At 38.9% G+C, this 20,291-nt stretch overlaps 5 protein-coding genes across 8 annotated transcripts; 2 read left to right on the top strand and 3 right to left on the bottom strand.

Annotated features, from left to right (window-relative positions):
• Positions 1-247: 247 nt before the first annotated feature.
• LOC114721080 (WAT1-related protein At5g47470) lies at positions 248-2,423 on the bottom strand. The gene is made up of 7 exons (XM_028906894.1): positions 2,039-2,423; positions 1,899-1,964; positions 1,633-1,749; positions 1,275-1,518; positions 1,025-1,186; positions 721-872; positions 248-635 (listed from the first exon to the last, which is right to left on the bottom strand). The coding sequence occupies exons 1-7, from the start codon at positions 2,236-2,238 to the stop codon at positions 509-511; spliced, it is 1,068 nt and encodes a 355-aa protein (XP_028762727.1). The 5' UTR covers positions 2,239-2,423; the 3' UTR covers positions 248-508.
• Positions 2,424-3,316: 893 nt separating this feature from the next.
• Positions 3,317-5,181, top strand: LOC114721045 (putative pentatricopeptide repeat-containing protein At5g47460). Its single transcript, XM_028906836.1, has one exon. It carries the CDS (start codon positions 3,385-3,387, stop codon positions 5,179-5,181), a length of 1,797 nt encoding a protein of 598 aa, XP_028762669.1. The 5' UTR covers positions 3,317-3,384.
• An 873-nt stretch (positions 5,182-6,054) lies between these two features.
• Positions 6,055-8,788, bottom strand: LOC114720995 (protein NUCLEAR FUSION DEFECTIVE 6, chloroplastic/mitochondrial-like). 4 transcript variants are annotated; one of them, XR_003738015.1, is made up of 4 exons: positions 8,546-8,785; positions 8,337-8,458; positions 7,732-7,792; positions 6,055-6,312 (listed from the first exon to the last, which is right to left on the bottom strand). XR_003738015.1 is itself a non-coding variant. In XM_028906758.1 (4 exons), exons 1-3 carry the CDS (start codon positions 8,704-8,706, stop codon positions 6,691-6,693), a joined length of 303 nt encoding a protein of 100 aa, XP_028762591.1. In that variant the 5' UTR covers positions 8,707-8,788; the 3' UTR covers positions 6,055-6,312; positions 6,655-6,690. The 4 variants fall into 4 exon arrangements, 3 of the variants coding, with proteins under 3 accessions (XP_028762591.1, XP_028762590.1, XP_028762589.1); XM_028906758.1 differs by lacking the exon at positions 7,732-7,792 and adding an exon at positions 6,655-6,710 and having other exon boundaries at positions 8,546-8,788; XM_028906757.1 differs by lacking the exon at positions 7,732-7,792 and adding an exon at positions 6,670-6,710 and having other exon boundaries at positions 8,546-8,788.
• Positions 8,789-9,926: 1,138 nt separating this feature from the next.
• Positions 9,927-11,367, bottom strand: LOC114720994 (metalloendoproteinase 1-MMP). The gene has a single exon (XM_028906755.1). The coding sequence runs from the start codon at positions 11,027-11,029 to the stop codon at positions 9,950-9,952; it is 1,080 nt and encodes a 359-aa protein (XP_028762588.1). The 5' UTR covers positions 11,030-11,367; the 3' UTR covers positions 9,927-9,949.
• A 2,935-nt stretch (positions 11,368-14,302) lies between these two features.
• On the top strand, positions 14,303-20,245 carry LOC114720993 (O-fucosyltransferase 29). Its single transcript, XM_028906754.1, has 9 exons — positions 14,303-15,113; positions 15,383-15,473; positions 16,641-16,717; positions 16,947-17,035; positions 17,134-17,323; positions 17,428-17,609; positions 18,165-18,267; positions 18,514-18,842; positions 19,597-20,245. Exons 1-9 carry the CDS (start codon positions 14,808-14,810, stop codon positions 19,889-19,891), a joined length of 1,662 nt encoding a protein of 553 aa, XP_028762587.1. The 5' UTR covers positions 14,303-14,807; the 3' UTR covers positions 19,892-20,245.
• Positions 20,246-20,291: the final 46 nt, after the last annotated feature.

Raw genomic sequence — 20,291 nt, 5'->3', positions numbered from 1 at the left:
TCATTTGTAAATTATAAATGAACGGGAGGCAGTATTTCACAAGTTTAAAAAAAGTTCAGAGATTCCAATAACCAATGTCTCAAAGGCGTATTTCAAAAGCATTCCTTTTGCCCATTAAAAAAAAGGGAGGAAATGCGTTCTGATATTTGTAAATTCGCGTGCTCCCAATTTTTTCGTAGGAGAATTGATTCTTCAACGCAACAACGATTGCCCCGAACATAAAGTTTGTACAAATTATACGGTTCTCTTCAGCAAGTCAAAAAGGAGATTAATAAAAAAGATTCGGATCAAGACAATTAACTTCAAAGCATCTATTACACTTTTTTCTATCACACTCTCAAAAGCACTTGTTCATACGCAAATTCTTTGTGAATTTGCAATTTTGCATATCCTTGTAACACCAGTACCTTTATCTTGTTCTAAAATCTACTGTAGCTTGTCCTATCTTACTCTAAGGTTCTAACGATGAGAATATGTACGTAATCGCCCGCTCAAAAACACTCGCGCTTCAACTTAGGAGAGGCTTCTCTGCATCAAACTCGGTTTCCAAGCCATCTCCGTAATCGAACCCTTCTTTCCCTTTAGCCCAGAGCACAAAGTATAGCCCCGTAAACATCAGGAACATACCCACCAGGCTGCAATTCAGTGTTACCATAAACACACCACGATTGGCAATAGGGTTTTTCATCATCAAGTGACGAAGAAACTGGTAAAACATACCTTCCGATATTGATAGTATCTCCAAGTGTTACGGCAGAGAAAATGATGGAGCAAACTGTAGAAATGGGACTGAACATGGACACCAAAACTGGTCCTTTCTTCTTCACTGCCCATCCGTGGAAGCTGAAGCATAATCCAAGCACCGCACCTGCCTGAGCTTTTCACAAATTTTTACAAATTAATCACCCATAATGCAAAATGAAAGCTTTCATCTACAAAATGTCCAATTCAAACTAAGAATGTCGTCAGGTCAATTGCTATCTTGTGAATTTATAGATACTAGGAAGAGAAGAGCAGAATATACCAGAAAAGTAAAGCCAATGAGTTTTGGAACACTGAGATTTTGCCCACCAGTTTTCAATCTGTGATCTTGAAGCAACTCAGCTATTGCAGTCATGAAAGCTCCGAGTAAGGATATGGTTGCGCTGAGGGATATGGGTGCAGGAAAGTCTCGTAAAATAAAAGCCTGCCAATAAATACATCAGTAGTTTTATATAACGCAAGTTGTTTTCGTAGTGTTGTTATATGATTCTTTTAATTTCATTCCAAGTTACCTGCAAGACGTAGGCGCTGGATAATATGACGACAGAAGCCACGAGATAAAGACAACCTTTGATCTTTTTCATATCAAAAATAGCATCTGGTGGGAACGTTGGCAATTTCATCCCAGTTTCTATCTTGGGCGCAGGTGGAGATATGCTCTGCATTAGGCTCATTGCGAGAGCCCCTGCGACGCAGATTATGGTGCCCAAGATCTTGACTTTACTATATGTGCTTCTTACGTTTACTTTCTCTAACCTGCCAAAACACACGGATTTCTGGAATCAGGGGACATAATTTTGCAGAATTTGATTAGTTTTCTGCTGCATGCATTTAAAAACATTTTCGTATATATTTTTAGGTTACATGTACCTGAGAGTCCAGGCGATGATGAATATAAGACCTGGGGCAAGGTTTGGCATGGCCGTTCCCATTGTTGGCGAAGTCAGTTTTATTCCTTTAAGGGAGAAGGACTGGAACAGAGTTACCCTGCATCCTTGCCAGGGGAGATAAGATAACATATGAAAACTCCAATTTATAAAATACGTCCCACATGCATCAAAACTAGGATGGAAATGAATGAATGATCTAAAAATAGCTAATTTCCATCCAGGAAAGAATATAAAAGATTTCCTCACCCTCCGAAGGATAGCATCAAAATCTGTATGATTAACTTGTAACTGAATTTCTGGGGCCATTTCTTCCTACAACAAAAACAGAGCCAGTGAAAAATCACAATTCTACCGGTGAGAGAGAGAGAGAGAGAGAGAGACCGTACCTTTCGAAGTAGATGGCGAAGGGGAAGACGACGAGGAAGGTAGAGAAGCAGGTGAAAATGACAATGGTGAGAGGATCGATCTCCAAAGTCATGAGATAGCTCATGAACACAGCGTGGACGGCGGCGATACATTGCACGGCGATGAGACCTCCGGCGATGGCCAAATCTTCAGCCATACCCTCGTTCATCATCTCCACCATCAATCAAATGCCCCTTTTATTCTTCGGCCTCACAAACACACAGCCACTCCTCTCATTCTCTGATCACCAAAAAGTGGCATCTTCCGACGGACTTTTAATTAACTCCGATATTTGTTTGTTTCTACCGCCAATTGGGAAGCCATCTTTCATTTGTCCGTTTCCGGATATTTGCTAATTGCTTTGCCTTGTCATGCCTATGAATCCCCCCACTTTCTCTCGTTTTCTTCGTCTCTCTTCCTATGTTGTTATATATAGTGCTAGCCTCTAGTCACCCTTTTTTCACACTAAATCTAAAACTAGATTCGGTTCCAATTTTAGAAATGCGTATTTTCTCAGCTATAATTTTATAAACAGGAATCGTTTATCTGATTACCCATGATCACATATTTCTACTACTTTCGAAGTCCGTAATGTATACTCCACCCGTTTCATTGAGTAAAAGCAGACTCAACTACTTTCGTCCTGATATACCAAGATGACATGAACCCGTAAGATTTGCATATAATCAACAAAACATAACGAGAACAAATACCTTCTTTTTTTTTCAATAATAAAATGCTTAGTATTTTCTGTTTTATTTGACAAGTGTTTTAGGGTAATATTTCCTGCGTCATCATATATCGGCGGTGGAAAGAGGGGTATTAAAAACTGGCATTACTGTGAACAGAGTGGGTATTGCAACTGAGGATGTGTCGTATGTTGTATTGTGTAAAAGATTAGAAACGGAAGTGAAAGTGACAAGTGGGTGAACATGCAGGGCTCCGTTGTTGTGTGGTGGACACGTCACACTTTGATTTGATGCTTCGACCTCCAATATTGAATATTGTAAGCTCCCCCGAAAACATTGGAACCATTTGCACATTAACTGAACCTTCCCACTTGAAATCTGAGATCCCCCGGGAATTGAGGACCACCCTCACGCCATCCTCACGTGACCCCTGTCTCTTCCGAGTTACGACCATCTGATCTCCCCAGAGAGGATAAATTCGGGTTAAAGGTTGATTTGATGTGAAGATTTACAATGCAGGTCCTACTGTCCTCCTTACAAGACCCTGTTGTTTAATTGGTGGTGATTTTATCATGGTCGTAGCAACGGTTCAAGAAATCAAGAAGTGATATTGAAGAATAACCTGGTAGTACGTAGCTATGCGAAGTCTACTATGCAGTGGAGGTAAAAAGTTGGGGGAATGGGAGAATAATCTTCATTTTCTTCCATTAGGATGCTGTAATTCAAGTCTTAGGAATCGAGTTAACCGTTTCAGTTCAACCCCAGGTCTCATTGCCGAGCTGGCCAAAGATAAAACTAGTGCCGACTTCGAGTTATGTGAGGCCTCTCGATTGTTCAGTTCTGGCACTAAACCGGATGCTTATGCTCTGGTTCACCTGCTTCGAGCCGTCGCTAACCTTGGCTGTGCCTCACTTGGACATCAGCTCCACAGCTATGTTTTGCGTTCTGGGTATTTATCCGATGCCAATGCCTCCGCCGCGCTCATTAGATTTTACGTCGGAATGCAGTCAATTGGTGATGCCCACAGATTGTTCGATGAAATCCCTCAACCGAATGTGATTTCTTGGAACACCATGATTTCTGGGTACGCACATTCCGGGCAGTTTCGTAAAGCCTTGTCTGTTTTGCTTCAGCTGCAAAAATCTGACATATATGCCGACGCGTTCTCATTTACATCAGGTTTAGCTGCTTGCGGCCACCTGAGTTTCTTGAAGCTTGGCAGGTCAATTCATTCCAGGGTTCTGAAATCTGGGTTGGTTGGAGATACTGTTGTTGCCAATTGCTTGGTTGATATGTATGGCAAATGCGAGTGTGCTGAAGAGGCTGTTCGAGTGTTCTCTGAGATAACTAACAAGGACGTTATTTCTTGGAATTCAGTAATAGCTGCGAGTGCTAGCAACGGGAAAATTGAACAAGCATTTCATTTTTTGCACCTCATGCCTAACCCTGACACTATTTCATACAATGGACTGATAAACGGCATAGCTCAGGTGGGGAGTATGGAAGAAGCAGTTCAGATTTTATCCACCATGCCAAATCCAAATTCTTCATCGTGGAATTCAATAATCACAGGATATGTGAATAGGAATCAAGCTCCGGCAGCCTTGGATATGTTCAGTAAGATGCACTCGAGAAACGCAGGGATGAACGAGTTCACATTTTCTATCATTTTAAATGGGATTGCCTGTCTATCAGCCTTGACATGGGGAATGCTGATTCATTGTTTCACTATTAAGTATGGTCTGGATACATCTGTGGTTGTTGGTAGTGCTTTAATCGACATGTACTCAAAATGTGGGCAGGTTAAGAATGCCGAATCAATTTTCGAATCACTGTCTAGCAGGAATCTGGTAAGCTGGAACGCTTTGATCTCTGGCCATGCTCGTAGCGGTGATTCTATCAGAGTTATCCAACTCTTTGAGCTGCTCGAAACGGATAAACATACAAAACCTGATGGTATCACATTTCTTAACCTGTTTTTTGCGTGTTCCCACAATCAAATACCTCTTGAGGTTGCAACTCGGTACTTCAAATCCATGATCAGTGATTATGGAATAGTTCCGACCATCGAGCATTGTTGCTCGATAATTCGGCTGATGGGACAAAAAGGGGAGTTATGGAGAGCTGAAAGTATGATACACGAACTTGGCTTTGAGAAGTGTGGATTGGTTTGGAGAGCTTTACTTGCTGCTTGTGAAATTAACAGAGATTTAAAAATAGCAGAGGTTGCGGCTGCTAATTTGATGAAATTGGAGGGCAATGAAGATTATGTTTACGTGATTATGTCTAATCTCTATGCATCTTGTCGAAGATGGGAAGATGTTAGTATAATTAGGGGCATCATGAGGAAAAAAAGAGTGAGAAAAGATGCAGGTTCTAGTTGGATAGAAGTAGAGAATTTTGTCCCCTATTCTTCCGCTGCTGGAATAAAATAACTCAGTTATTCTATAGATAGGATGATAGTTCATATGTCTCCAAGTGAAAACAAAGCCTCTCATCCAGATATTATTTTACATGTTAAGGTCTTGTATTTTCAAACGAAAACATTAAAGTCAAATATAACATTTCCCATTAAATCGAGAGATAATTGCATGATGATCATTTTGGAAAATATATCATAAATCCTTCAAAAAAAATTTCGAAGAATATTATATTATGAATTACATAAAAAATTCTAGAACAAAGTTTCATATTATGTACCGGAAATAGTATAACATCAATTAATATATCTATTAGCATGCCTCTTTTTCAGCCTACAAAACAGGCCACAGCGTCCTGGAATTTCGTTCCTAACATGGACATGTTCCCCTGGGAGCTCTCGAAGGACGAAGGCGACGAGTTTATTTAGATCATGAACTTCAGAATAAACATATTGATTTGCTGACGAAGACAAAGATGCTTTACAATGAAGTTGGTAAGTTCAGTGCTGGATTTCTCGAAACCCTAGTTTGCACCAAAATAATAGGAAAGGCATGATACGATTCTGATGGCACGAAGAGCACAATTAATGGCTTGTCAAGGTGATTTGACATATTACTAAGCGCGCACCTTAAACTATTGAGAAATTCATGAAAATAGAGAAATGTAACTACGTTTAGGCGTTTTGAATTCCTAGCCATTTGATTGATTTGAGAAAGGATATAAAAATTAATTTGCAGCCCCCCTTTTTCACGGGACCATGATCTTTGCCTAGGTAATCAGACGATTGATCACCATAGAGCCACCGCTCATGTTACAGCAGCAACAGGAACGGTGAACCGAAAATCAATATGATAGAGGAAATTGAAAATTAGCAGCAGTAGTAGTAATAGTAATAATAATAATAATAATAAATAGAGATAGGTGCAGATGGTCTGAATTTCATTTAGTAATTATGAGTGACATAATTTCATAAAAATGGGGAGACTAAACATTATTCATCATGATACTAATTTATGAGCTTAAAAGAATCACAGTACAGCTGCTCGCTGGATCCCGAAAAATCATCCAAAACAAAAAAGCCTTCAGATGTGTTAATTATATCAACTCTCTCTTGGCAGGTCACCTTGGAACTGACAATCCAAGCTCTGTGAAAAGCAAATGAAACAAGGCTCAATCAGTAATATGCCTGATTACAAAAGCCTACAAATTGCAATTGTAAATAAAGAATGACGAACCACATCTGTAAGCAAGATAAATTCTTACAACATACTACGTTAAAAAATAATCCTCTAATATAAAGAGTTACAGTGATTCAGAGATACATAAAATAACTTTAAAAGTTACTGTAATTAAAACCTGCATTCATGTTAATTGTGTACTCTCGTAACTTTGCTTCAGAATAAAATATAAATGGCAAAACACATTAAGCACAATTTATGAGATTGGTATTATCTATGGTTGTCCAAATAGTTTGAGGTCAAACGTACAAAGATAAATCCCACCTTCAAAAGTGCATGCATGTCTCACGTCCCATCAATTCCATCTGGCCAAAGTAGCAGTTAGGTTATCATATTATGCTTATTTATTATAAAAGTATATTGTAAATTTAATGCAAAATATTTGCATCCAAGCATCTGGTTGGCTGTCCTATGTCCAAAAGCAGCTCATCAAAATCCGACACTCAACCTACTTATCATTTCCATTTTCCTATTCGACACTGGGAGGCTTTTAACTTGTATCTTTTCCTGATGAATCCCGCCCAGAATTAACAAAATGACTCCTTGCTCGGATAGGAAGCCATCCTATCAGAGACAGCCAGACATACGATGGCATTCTCCTCATACACTAACAGGAGAGAATTTGAATAGCACAGATACAAAGTACAAACCACTAAATACATAAAGCATGGATCATCCCCACACTTTATAGATATGCTATTTGTTCAGAGTAAGAAGAGTTGTAAAGATTAACAGGATCATGTCTCTTGTGGAAGCCGTTTACAATGGGTCCACCGTAAATTATTTTGTGGAGTTTTAAACAAACCAGGCCACGATACACAAACAACTAGGAAGAAGTATAGTGATCAATATGCTGAGGCATTGACCCCAACATAAGCCACCCATGAACAGTTCATCCATTGTTTCAATGATCGTCTAATTTTCTGCTGGTATAGAGGGAAATACAGAAGGGTTGGGACTTCTAAAAAGCAGACAAATTTCCCATAAGAAAATCACCATACCATACCACTGGGGATAAATTCAAGAAACAGCCATAGATAGAAAGTCAATTTGCTTTGAAAGGAAAGAAGAGAATCTGTGAATTATGGGATGGTACAGGCTTAACCGCTTTAGACAATGCTAATTTATATCTCTCCCAGTTTTCCCCTCCTCTTTTTGTTTCTTTCACTAAGTTTTCCAGCCACCATTCCTATAGGAACTTCATATTAAATTCCAATGAACACTAGAAACTTCCTGCAGAACTTTTTGATGATAACACAAATTGTAGCTCTGTTCTAATACTGCTGAAGAGAGTGTTAAATGTTAAAACATCGTTTTTATTCATACTTGATAATGAAGCAGTAGGCCATAATTGGTAGGTCCCGCAGATTCCCAATTAACTATGTGCCTGCAGGAACCAAATCTTACAGTTAGTTGACATTGAAACTCCCAATTAAAGCACTTTCATTTCGTACTTGCAGCCTTCAAATGGTTCCACAAAACCCACTACCCCTAGCCATGACACTATTATAGATTCTGGTGTAAATCAGACTATGTGACTCTGTCCGTCCAACTCTCAATTTCTATACACTTGCTTATTTGGCATTACGGGCAACAGACCTCAAATTAATCAAACCACGATGTGATAGTGCCAGTATACAAGTCATGAATGCATTGGTTAAGTAGATTCCTCATGTAAATTGCAAACAAATTGGTAACACAAAAAGTTAAAACACACTCAGGAAATCACAACAAAGGCTTCAAAAAGGTCCCCCTTCATTTCAAAGTTCTTGAGGTTCATCAAGTTGAAAGCATGTTGAATGCAATTCAGATGCGAATAACAAAAATGTTCAAAAGGAACATCAATATAAGAAGCAAGGAAGCTACTCACAATTGCTAATAATTTTGAAAAAGAAAGTACTAGAGGCCGGGAGAGGTGCAGCAGAGTGTACCCTGAGAAAGAGCTCGGCAACTCCTGGAAGTTATGCTCAGGCACGACGTCATTCTTGCCGCTGCAACCGCACTGTGTAGCGGCAACATTGACTGCAGGCATCCCAGCTCCGGCGCAATCCTGCTGCAGATAAATCAAGGAAAATTAACCAAAAAGAAGAATATAAGGCTTATTGGGAATTAGAAATTTGAAGAAGAGATATATTAAAACCTGGTCAAGGAGGATTTGCGAAAAGTAGAAGTGGTTGATTTGATAGGACTAGCCGGAGTGGCGGCTGATTTGGATGAAGGAGTACGAAGATTGGATTTAATGGCAGATTTAGCGGATGCAAGAAATGTCCTTTGCGCAATTCTGCTGCAGCCTGAAGCCATCGCCGAGGGGACGGTGTGGGTGAAAAACGGAAGACTCGACTTCCAGTTGAAGAGCTGCAGGAAAGAAGGGTTTAGGGCTTTGCGGTTGCAGGCGTCACAGACACAGCTCCTCCTAAACGACGCCGTGCGGTGCCATCTCTTTGTCACCCTTCTTGTTGGGCCAAACATTCTTTTTCCCCGCAAAAAAAGCCCAATGTGGTACCACGGATTTTGGGCCTCCTTAGCCTGATGGGCTACCGTCCGAAAAAAATGAAGACCCTTTCACCCCCCTAAAAAGAAAACAAAAGGAGCAGGGGAGGGAAGAGATGAATACCTGTTCAGTGTTCACCGAAAGCAAAAGGAGGAGATAAAAGACCTTTCGCGTAGGTACGTAAATGTCAAAACAATAAGATCAGGGAAAAGGGATTAACGAGGTCACCAGTTTAGTTACTGAAAATCGAAGACTCTTATTCCACTAGGCATTAATTTGAATTGCCATGTCATCCAACCCAAGTCCTTAAGTCAAGGCTTAATCAGTGTTAGTGTATGACTTTTTTTTTCCTTTCCTTTAAAAAACATGATTTGTGACTTGTTCCTATAAGTGAGAAGTCGTGTGACAAGTCTTCCCAAAAAAAAAGATTGACAAAGTTCACAGCCCCCCCCCCCCCAAAAAAAAACCCTTTTCTCTTTTGTTCCCCTCCACTCGCAAGAAATGAGTTTGGTTTCTTTGGAAACGTATCACCAAAGCAAAAAGAGATACCTTGTTTCCTTTTATTACTCAGGCCACGCATATATTCCTTTTTCATATTTTTCCTTGCCTTTTCCCAAGTGGGCTCTCATTGCCCTTAGCATTTCCATGTTCCCTTCGTTTGTGTCAAACTGCCAAGTCTACTCCATCAACCATCTTAAGTCGAGGTATAAACATTATTGGTACCCCCAACTCTCTTTTCAACTTCAAAAGGGAGAATTATCGAGAGATTCATGAGAAGAAATTTAATCGCTAAAAAGTTCTATTGATAAGTAACCAACCTAAATATGTTGTCATTTCTTATTCTGAAACCTGTTACTATTTACTCTTTACTTATTGATATACTTTAGGGTAATTAAATATTTTTTCTGAGATCCGATTGTAATTCTCTTATTTGAAAATGATGACTTTTTGAAACATAACAAGATTGAAGAAATTTCCTTTCCTTTGGTGGTAACTTATTCTATGGTACGTACACTTGCAAATGAATATATGAAGAGGGACAAGGGAAAAAATTTAAGTAGATAGAAATATTATGATCAATCCTAGAGCCAAAGAAAGAGTCCATTTGGACAGAGTGCTTTCTGACTCAATGGCAAGATTGGACGAACTTTCAGACTGTAGCAAGGTATTAAATGCGAAGTTAGGGTTTGACCCATACAGCGCCTGTACTCCCTCCACGTCATCAATCTTCAAGTCTACCTTCTTCGTCCTTGGCTTCAAGCTCGGGTACATAACGGCTCCTTTAACCGAAGAGTGAGCCAGGCCAAGTATATGTCCTATCTCGTGCGTAACCACAGATTCCAAATCGACGGCCACCTTTGACTTATCACGCTCGAAATCGACGGACCACGTTTCAGCTGCGTCCAAGTGGAATCTCCCATTTTCTGGGCAAAACGCATGTGCTAAAATCCCAAGCACCCCGTCAAACGGCTCTCCGTCGCCATGATTCCTGTGGTAGAACCCAATCCGGATGTCGGCCGATTCGTATCGACTCGTCTCCTGAAATTTTACCGGGATCACCGATGCCCAGCGCGAAAAGGAGCGTTCAAAAACAGTCCGAATTTCCGATATGCGGAGCCGTTCAATTAAGTTGTCGGGGGAAAAAGCATACGTGAGAGTCATCGGAGAACCTCGAACCCACCGTGGCTTACCGTAAAAGTAAGAGAAGTGATGAGTTGAATGGATTACATGCGACGGGTCGTCGCTTACGCCACATCTCGGCGTCATGATGGTTGATATGGTATGAGAATCAAGTTTTCCGGTGACGGGCAAGCCCAGCCTCTCCTGGTAAAGCAAAAGAGCCGACTCGAACTTAGCATCGAAAGTATCGGTGAAATCCGACGTCGTACCACCTTTATGGAGATAGCCGAATTGGTGGAAGTAGCTCTTGAGCTCCGATATGCCGTTGATTTGGCTGCCTCTCTCTGCGTGTAGGAATCTAGAGAAATTGTGCCACGTGGCGTTGTGATTGTGAGTTTCGGCGGTTATTGCAGTTTCAGTTTCGGAGATGGTCCTGGCGGGAGAGCAGGGGCGGGAGAGTAAAAGGTAGGCCAAGGAGATGAAAAGGCAGTAGTAAATGAATTTTTGGAACATAACGACAATTGTTTTCTATCGGGTGGAGCCCCGATCGGCGCAGGGAGGGACGAAGAACTTTTTGGGAGAGTTAAAGAAGTCTCAACATGGATCAGCACATATATAATTACTAATTGGGAATTATCATGATTCTGAATTTGAATAGAATTATATGCCAAAAACTTGTCTTTGGCATGATGGAAGCCAAATATAAGATGTCAAAGCTAAGAAGATTCTGTCTTTTTTATTGGGCATTCTGACTTTTGAAGTGTAATGGTGGGTAACCTATTGATTTTGTTTCCAACTTCCTTTCATATATGCAAATATTTGGGTTCTGGTTTCTAACAAAAGAAAATTGCAAATGAAAAGAAACTTGTTCTGATCGTTTCAAGTACGTATGTCAACTGAGATACGATGTTACTTAGAACTTGTTTAGTTGACTCACGGTTGCACTTGCTGGTCGAAAAGCTCGTAGGGATCGAAGTTTGTTTTTTGTTTTTGATCTTTTTGACATAGAAGACAATGATTAGATACGACAGACCATCATAACAAGATGTTACAGACACACACACACGCTTTCTCTGAATTCCCAAACTAAAATTCTCTTCTTCCAGGATCAGTAATTTGCTACGCCGCTCTATCAAGCAACCGTATTTTTGAATGTTTATCCATGAAAGCAATCCCAGCTTAGAGCACCACGACTCAATTAGCTGAACAAACTTCTTGTGCAGCTTGTCCCTGTCATGTAGTGTATACATACTAAGTATTACTAATCCAATTTCCATAGAAAGGGGGGAAAAGAAAAACTAACTTGCGACAGAGAATGAGTTCATCACGCAATTCTAATGACCATCGCTACAAGGCATCCGCAATTGCATCTTATTGAGGTGCGAAAACAGCAAGATAAGATAAGCAGATGAGAAGATCAATACATTACACGAGATGGGTTAGCTCTATAAATTTATAGAAGTATATACGTAGGCATCTTATACAATATACTACGTCTTTTTCTTAATTATATCTTTTAATTTAATTGAAAAATAAATGTATCTTATATTAAAAGCAGGATGTATGTGTGTGTGTAAAACACGCAAGCTCAAGGATGAAAAGATCAGTAATAAAGTAAATGATCATGGCCTTTCAGTCTGGTAGACTAGTACATTAAAAGGGGCATGAGCATTTTGATATTTTTGTTATACACTTGTGAGAGGGTTGTTGAGTTATTTTGCTAGTGCAAGGACGGTTAGGGACTACAAGCCACTTTAATTGGATATCGCTTTCAATACGCAATTAGATTTAGAACATGTGGATGAGGGATTAGGGAGGTTCCACTCTGCCTTCTCGGATGATTTGATTTCTTTCACTGTCACCACTGCTAAATGAGGGTCCTACCCTTCCTCATCGATCTCTCTCGTCGGCATCGATTTTTAATTGATAACTTTTTTTTGGTTGATACTGGGACGAATCTCGTGGAATATAATGTAAAGAATAAGAGAAATACAAAAACAATAAAGTTGGAGGAAATAACAAATGAGCTAGGCGGCAAAGCAGATGAGAACATGCGCGCACTGTAGAATTGTTAATTGTTTCTTTTAACTTTTGATGGATGAGAAGACTATAGATGTCAATGGTGGGATGTGAGGGACGTTGACCACTCTCTCACCTTCTAGTCAAACACAAAAGATTTCATCTCTGCTGGAAAACTATATATGATGTTACTTTTAAATTAAAATTGATTTTGTATTGAAATATAGTAATTATAAGAAGTTGATCGAGTAGTTCGTTGTTCATAAACACACACACATCAGGTCCATTTCTGGTCATGACTTATCAGCCTAACCCCCCCCCCCCAATCTCAGATTATAAATTTAACTTCTGTCTTACTTCCATTTTTAGGGTTTAGGGTTTAGAGTTTAGGGTTTAGGGTTTAGGGTTTAGGGCTGCTCCTTTTCTTTTAAAATTTAACCACGTCCAATTTTAAGCATCTCATATACTATCTCGAGTTCTCAATACAAGATTTTGTTTGACTTTTATTTTGGTTTTAAATATAAGACCCTAATCCACTTTGTTTATCATATTTATCTTTTTTCCCCCCTAAAATAGTCCTTCTAGCCAATAAATTTGATTAGTAAAAATATTTTAGGAAAGACAACATTTATTTATTACAAATAACTAATTTAACTTATTTTTTTTTATCTACTCAAATTAGTCAACTAACTCTTATAATTAAAACCGTAAGTAGTACAATACATGGGTTAGAGCTCTAGTATATAGAGAACTCCTATGAGTCACAGTGCAATTTATCTTGGGATTTTTGTAGTTTTTGTATCTTCAGGTTTTATTAGACCTCATCAGGTAATTTTTTAAAAAAAATTATTTCAATATTTTTTTCGCATCTCAACATGTTAAATGTTAAAAACAGGCACATTTTAGCTGTCCAGTTGAGGCTAATTCAAGTTATTAGTGTATTTTGAGCATCACTAGGTACAACTACGGCTTTTAAGTTCCATCGAATGGTATAATTTATAAACTGATAAGAGGGAAAAAAAAAATCTACACGTATTTAACTGTTAAAAAGACTAATAATAGAGATAATAGGCTAGTATTGCTGGGGAATGCCACGTTTCACCACAGAAATCTTCGTGGTGAATGTTGCTGGGATATTGAAGAAGCAGCGATGACTGGAAATCCATATAGCTAATATTGTGTGTGATGGGAATTGGAATGCGCTCAGGATATTTTTTTCCCGAATCAAACACCGGATAACATTACTTACTCAAAATGATTGAAGATTATATCTGGTTTCTCTCGTTACTTTTTACCTCTAGACACAGGTGGAGGTTGCATGCTAAAAAGTTCATGAGTTCCAGAATTATAATTAGATTTTTTGTTGTTTTTATTATTTTTTAATATAAAACATAATATGCTTTTCGAAAAACAATATTTAATTTTAATACAAAATTTATATATTTTTATTTTTACATTTTTTCCTGTGTCTTTATTCAAATCCAAAAAACTTAATAGCAAAAACATAATGAAACGCACACATACAAGAGTCTTTTGTTGTTTTTGTTTTTGGTTTTAGCTTAATGGTCATGGATCAGGGCCTCTCAGGAGCCTATGCCAAAGAAAACACCGGGTCAGTTCAGTCCATTTTGCGATCCATGAGTTGGAGCATCCAACTTCCCAGCACGTAACATGAATTCTAGCCTGACATCTGACGCCTAGTCTCAATTTTAGGTTCTGGAACATCGAAAGATCTCACTAGGAAAGTTTTACATCTACGCAGTTTCGACTTAATCCAAAGTGTTTCCAACATGGATTTCAACATTAATCTGATGTTCGTTTGTTCATCATTATTTTTAACACCGGTCTTGCAAAACATCTTTTCTGGGTCAGTTAGTATTTCAAGCTTCCAAATGAATACATAAAACCTTGTTGCATGGTTATTCAGTTATTCTTTTCATTCTCGGATGGGATCAGATCACAGCATTGGTGAAAAAATAGAAATAACACCATACAAATTCCTTTCATTCTTCCCTGCAAGCTAGTTTTTTTCCCCGTGGAAAGTCTCCATAGCCACTCGTATCAAGCATACTTCATAGCTCACTCTCCAAAGTGATTAGTAATTAATAGAAACCCCGAATTAGGGTTCCTCCACAAAATCTAGATTGGTGGAAGCCTTAGTTTACTACCATCCGCATCCACATTACTTGCTTTCACACTCCTCTCAACCCCCTCGCCCAACTTATCTGTTTTCACGCAGCTCCGAAGGTAATGTGGCTTTAACAAAAAGTGAATGATATGCTGGCAATTTGGGGTTCTTGTTTTGACCCGAATGGGTGTGGCCAAAGCGTGGAGGTTTAACTTGTCGTCGACGAACCTGGCTCTGTTACACTACCCAAGTATTAAGAATGTGTGTTGGAGATCGACGGCGACGGCGCCGGCTAAACTTCCGCACAGGAAGTCGATCTCCTTTTCAGTGGTGGCGTGCGGGTTGATGCTCTTCGGGTTGGGTTTAATTTCGCTTTTAACGGGTCATATGGCTTCTGATCTCGAATGGTACTCCCAGCGATTAGTTCAGCACGCTTTCTACTCCAGACTGGTAATTTTTATGTGAAAGAGTGTGTATACGTCTGTGCGTTAGGTAATTAAATTGGTAGTGTTGCGTGAATTAGCGTTTCAGATTGGTGTCTAGATGCATGTGATGCATTACTGTTTTGATATTTTGACGTCATACTGAATATAGAGTGCGGTTGTCGATGGATAGCTTTGGCTTCGAAGGCATTGTTGTTGAATGGCAGCTATAGATGAGAGATGGAATTTGTTATTTTTGTGCCTAATTAGAAATATACTTGACGTTAACCTTTGTAGAATGAGTTTTATCCTGATCCAGTTGATGTATGGCAATCTCAATATTCTAGATACTACTATGGATGCAGTGAGAGGGGACGTCACTTTGCTCGTAAGTAAATGCACCATGTTTTGCCTTCTGTTTCCTATTTGATAATGCATATTCTTCCTTGAATTGCTTATTACTCTGCATGAGACATCAATATTCTATGTAAAATATGTAGTAAGCTGCCCTATTTATAAGCTACAGATAGCAAGGCTCATTCTTCAGATTCCATGCAATTCTCAAGAAAACGTGTCTAGTTGGCCCTGCTCCAAAGATTCCACAACCCTGACCCCCTTGTGTTTTCCCCATCTTTTTATATGATGCACTTTAAACAAATAGTGATTCTCAAAAAAATTATTCCAGACTCTCACAAGTTTCCATGCTGTGTTTTTCTCCCTGGAACTAAATGACATCATTGTGTTTACTAAGTATGAGAGCAACTTTGGCTAGGGTTTTGCATGCTTTAGAGGTAATTTTTTCCCCACGCCATCCCCTCAACCTTTTTCTGAACCTCAAAAGCACAAGAATTATCACCACAGGAAGAAAATCAAGAGAACTGAAACCATTTGGGACAGTTTGGCAAGTTATTGGCCAAGAAGACAGAAGAGATTGTTTACGTGGTGGTATGATCTTTCTGGTTTCTATTGCAAATTCTTCTCATTGCAAACGTCTTACCTTATCTGGGCATCATATGGTAAAGAATCAACCATTCCATGGGATTCCTATTATTCAAGCACTATTTTCTTCATTTCCACCTCATAGTCCTTGGTTATTGTGTTAGAGTTCAGACGTTTTCTTGTATTACCATGATATCCTAAGTATTCTATGTTGGTTAACAACAGAATTCTGTGTTTTACATTAAAGAAAAGCATTCTAGGCATGGTATGTCTATGTGGGGCAATGTCAAATCTTCAGCTCTGATTAAAAGTCACCATAAATATCATAATTTGCCTTGTTATTTTTTGCTTGATGCTAAAAAAATTGGGAAATTTTTGCCTTGTACACTTCATCTTGTTTATCTTTTTATTTTTATCTTGTTAAAGATATGTTAAAAAAAGCTAGAGCTGATGCAATCCAGGTTGGCATAATGTATAATGGATCCACTATATTTTTGTTGTGTTGTTCCCAAAATTCAATATGCTTCTTCTGAACGAATTTACTTCTTAAGTTGGAGTGAGCAATACTAATTTTCTATGTGAAACTTTCTTTGATTTTGGTAATTGGATAATGTAGCCATTGTTCGTGAGCATTTGTCAAATGGCTACTTGCTTATTGCGACTAGCGGTGGACTGAACCAACAAAGAACTGGGGTGAGTACAAGTTTAGATTTTATGATATACCTTGTCCCTCTAAGAATTCGTACAAGATTTGATGGTCTTTATTTAATGATAATACCTGTATTCATGCAAGTTGATATGCTGCCTTGACCGCCCTAGTTGCTTTTTATAAATTAACAGCATGGAAAATTCACTACACATTTTTATGCTCATAATAGGTACGTTATTTCTTTGGGAATGACCATTATGTTCTTGCATTCAGATAACAGATGCTGTGGTTGTTGCTCGAATTCTTAATGCTACACTGGTAGTACCTGAGTTAGATCATCAATCATACTGGAAGGATGACAGGTAATTTGCTGATTTCAGTAAATTCATTATCTGCAGGTTCTACCGGGTGAGAATCAAATTCAGTTCCTTTGTTTAAGACACCCTTTATTTGTATGCAGTGACTTCAACAACATCTTCGATGTTAATTGGTTCATTGCTTATCTTGCAAAAGATGTTAAAACTGTCAAAAGAGTTCCTAATAAAGTCATGCGTTCAATGGAAAAGCCCCCATATACAATGCGTGTACCCAGGAAATCAGAGCCTGAATATTATCTTGACCAAGTTTTGCCAATACTCTTGAGAAGACGAGTAAGGCCATATTGTGATTATAAGTGTTTTTAAATCTCTGTTTTTTTAGCAAAAGCATGTTTTGATTTGTGCAGTGTAGAAACTGATATTTGGGTGCTTTGCAGGTTCTGCAACTGACAAAGTTTGACTATAGACTTGCAAATAACCTTGATGATGAGCTGCAAAAACTACGTTGCCGTGTTAATTACCATGCTTTAAGATTTACAAAACCCATAAGGGTACTTGGTCAGAGACTTGTCATGAAAATGAAAAAGATGGCAGGCCGTTTTATAGCTGTCCATTTGAGGTTTGTGTGAAGAGCCTGATGGATTAATGTTCAAGTTTTAAGTTTAGCTGCCACTTAAAAGGGGCATAAGTTTTCACAAGAAGTGCTTAATTTTGTGTGATTGAAACTGGTTCTCTTTCCTTTTTATTTCCTTCTCATTAATGTGTATGCACTTTCTAGGTTTTACATTTTCTTGTCGATTCTAGTCTTAACTTGTTTCAACCTGTTTAGTTTGTATCTCTCCTTTTGCACCTTCTGCTATGTGGGTTGTGAAATTAGAAAACAGATGTGTGTTTGCTTCTGCTGTGTCAGAGGTGCTAAGGGAGGGCAAGCAGATTATCCGCATAAGCAGTATTATTATTTTCATAAAAGAATGAGCAATAAGTTAGGGAGAGTTTGCCAATGAGCTTATAGCTCACAGTGCACTTGTCTCGGTCTTTAAGATTTAAGGTGGATATGATGTCAATGGTTTGATTATTATCTTGCCCATTGGAGGCTGGGGGTACTGATGGCAATTGCTGTTGTCTATATGATAGTTAGATTGTCTTAACAGCATTCGTAACTGATTTATGGCAGGTTTGAGCCAGATATGCTAGCATTTTCAGGTTGTTACTTCGGTGGAGGAGAAAAAGAGAGACGTGAGCTTGGTGAAATTAGAAAAAGGTGGACAACATTGCCTGTAAGACTTCATTGCTCGAACATATTATGATATAATCCTTAGTCAAGTGATAAGACGGCGATATTTTGTCATTTTGGTTATTGATGCTTGAATTGCCGGTCTGCATTGTTTTCACATGCATAGCTTATATATGATTTCGAATTCTATATTGCCTTGCCACATGATGCTTATTAAGTTTATGGCAGGAATATTTCCTATGAATGCTATATGAAATGAATGAAGTTCTTACTCATGTAAATAATTCAGGACTTAAGCCCTGATGAAGAGAGAAAGCGAGGGAAATGTCCTCTTACTCCTCATGAAGTTGGTTTAATGCTGCGAGCACTTGGTTTTGCAAATGATACATCCATCTACGTTGCTTCAGGAGAGATATATGGTGGAGATGAGACTATGCAGCCTCTCAAAGCTCTTTTCCCTAACATCTTTACAAAGGAAATGCTTGCTGATGAAGCGCTGAAGCCTTTCCTTCCATTCTCTTCCCGCCTTGCTGCCATTGACTATATTGTCTGTGATGAAAGTGATGTATTTGTCACTAACAACAATGGTAACATGGCCAAAATTCTTGCAGGCAGAAGGTGAGATAAAGAAATTTCTTCTAAAATGAAATTGTGGGATGTTATTCTACTAGTACATTATTTATCCTTACAAGGACATTCAACCTGTTTCAAAATATAATACTGAGTAATACTTCATAATAATTATATGCTTGGAGCTGGTTGACCCATGTGGTTTTACTTTTATCGAACGCGTGTAATTTACACCATCCATGGCCATCTGCAGTCTTGCGGAAAAAAGGATGGATTTTTCTATAAGCCTAATTTATCGTGATTATGAACATGAAAGAAGAATCAGAGTCCCAATCCCGGATATAGATAAGTAGAGATGGTCCGATCTTAAGATTAATGTTCAGATCACATGATCCATTAGGTTAATAATATATTTCTTGTCCTATAGTACTCAGAGTTAGTATATTTCTTATCCTACATTGAGTTTGCCCTTTGAACCAGTATTAATTTTAAATGAGACTTCTCATAGACTTCTCATTCAGCCTGCGTTGACTTTGGTTCCTTGCGTATAAATATAAAGTTGAGGATTTGATGCAAACTACAGGACTGTACAATACATAGCATGCGTCCCTTTAGTTGCTTTCAAACACGTAACTGCCTCTGAATGTTATGATTGCTCTTTACCAATTCAGGATTTGTTTCCCAAAGCGCGTGGTTTCTTTTACTTTGTCATCTTTTTAGTTGTGTTTATTTTTCGGGGATCTGAGAGCGGTGTTGGAGACTTGAAGAATCTAACTTGCGAATCTGATTTTGCTAATTGTAGGAGGTACATGGGTCACAAAAGAACCATTAGACCCAACACGAAGAAGCTTAGCGCGCTGATGATGGCGAGGGACAAGATGGAGTGGGATACCTTCGCCAGAAAGGTTAAGGCATGCCAGAGAGGATTCATGGGTGAGCCAGATGAGATGAGACCCAGACGAGGAGAATTTCATGAATATCCCTCCTCTTGTGTGTGCGAGAAACCGTTTGTGGATGAAGATGCTCACAGAGGATATCACCCTTTTAAGCATATCACCTCGAACGTGACAGCAGAAGATGAACCCATTATGCATTGAGGGATTAGAGCTGAGACTTCAACTGAAGTGATAGGGAAAGATCAAAAGAAGGAAATAATGATTGTGCTCGGTATTTATTGATGCCTTCTGGGTGTGATGGAAATGGTACGGTAATACTAATTACTCCATCTTCACATCCGGCGATGGGGTTTGAGTAGTTGGTGAATGGGCCAATTTAGACCCGTGTATAGGTTAAAAGGCGTTGATGCGCCACAAATGTCCATGGATATGCTCGGTGCAAAGTTTGGATTGCAACCATTTAATTAACTGGTCTTCTCCAATTTCTACTTGACCTATGCAGTTGTATGCTACCTTCATTGAGTTTTAACATGAAGATCATGATCGATTAGTTCTCGTCCAGAGGCGTAATGATACCGTCTAGCCTTGTGATAAGTCAGGC

This window comes from Neltuma alba, unplaced genomic scaffold, assembly GCF_004799145.2.
Source record: "Neltuma alba isolate B1F8T4 unplaced genomic scaffold, ASM479914v2 tig00012009_pilon, whole genome shotgun sequence".
In the NCBI taxonomy this organism is placed as follows: domain Eukaryota; kingdom Viridiplantae; phylum Streptophyta; class Magnoliopsida; order Fabales; family Fabaceae; genus Neltuma; species Neltuma alba.
This window is presented reverse-complemented; position numbering and strand designations above follow the sequence as displayed.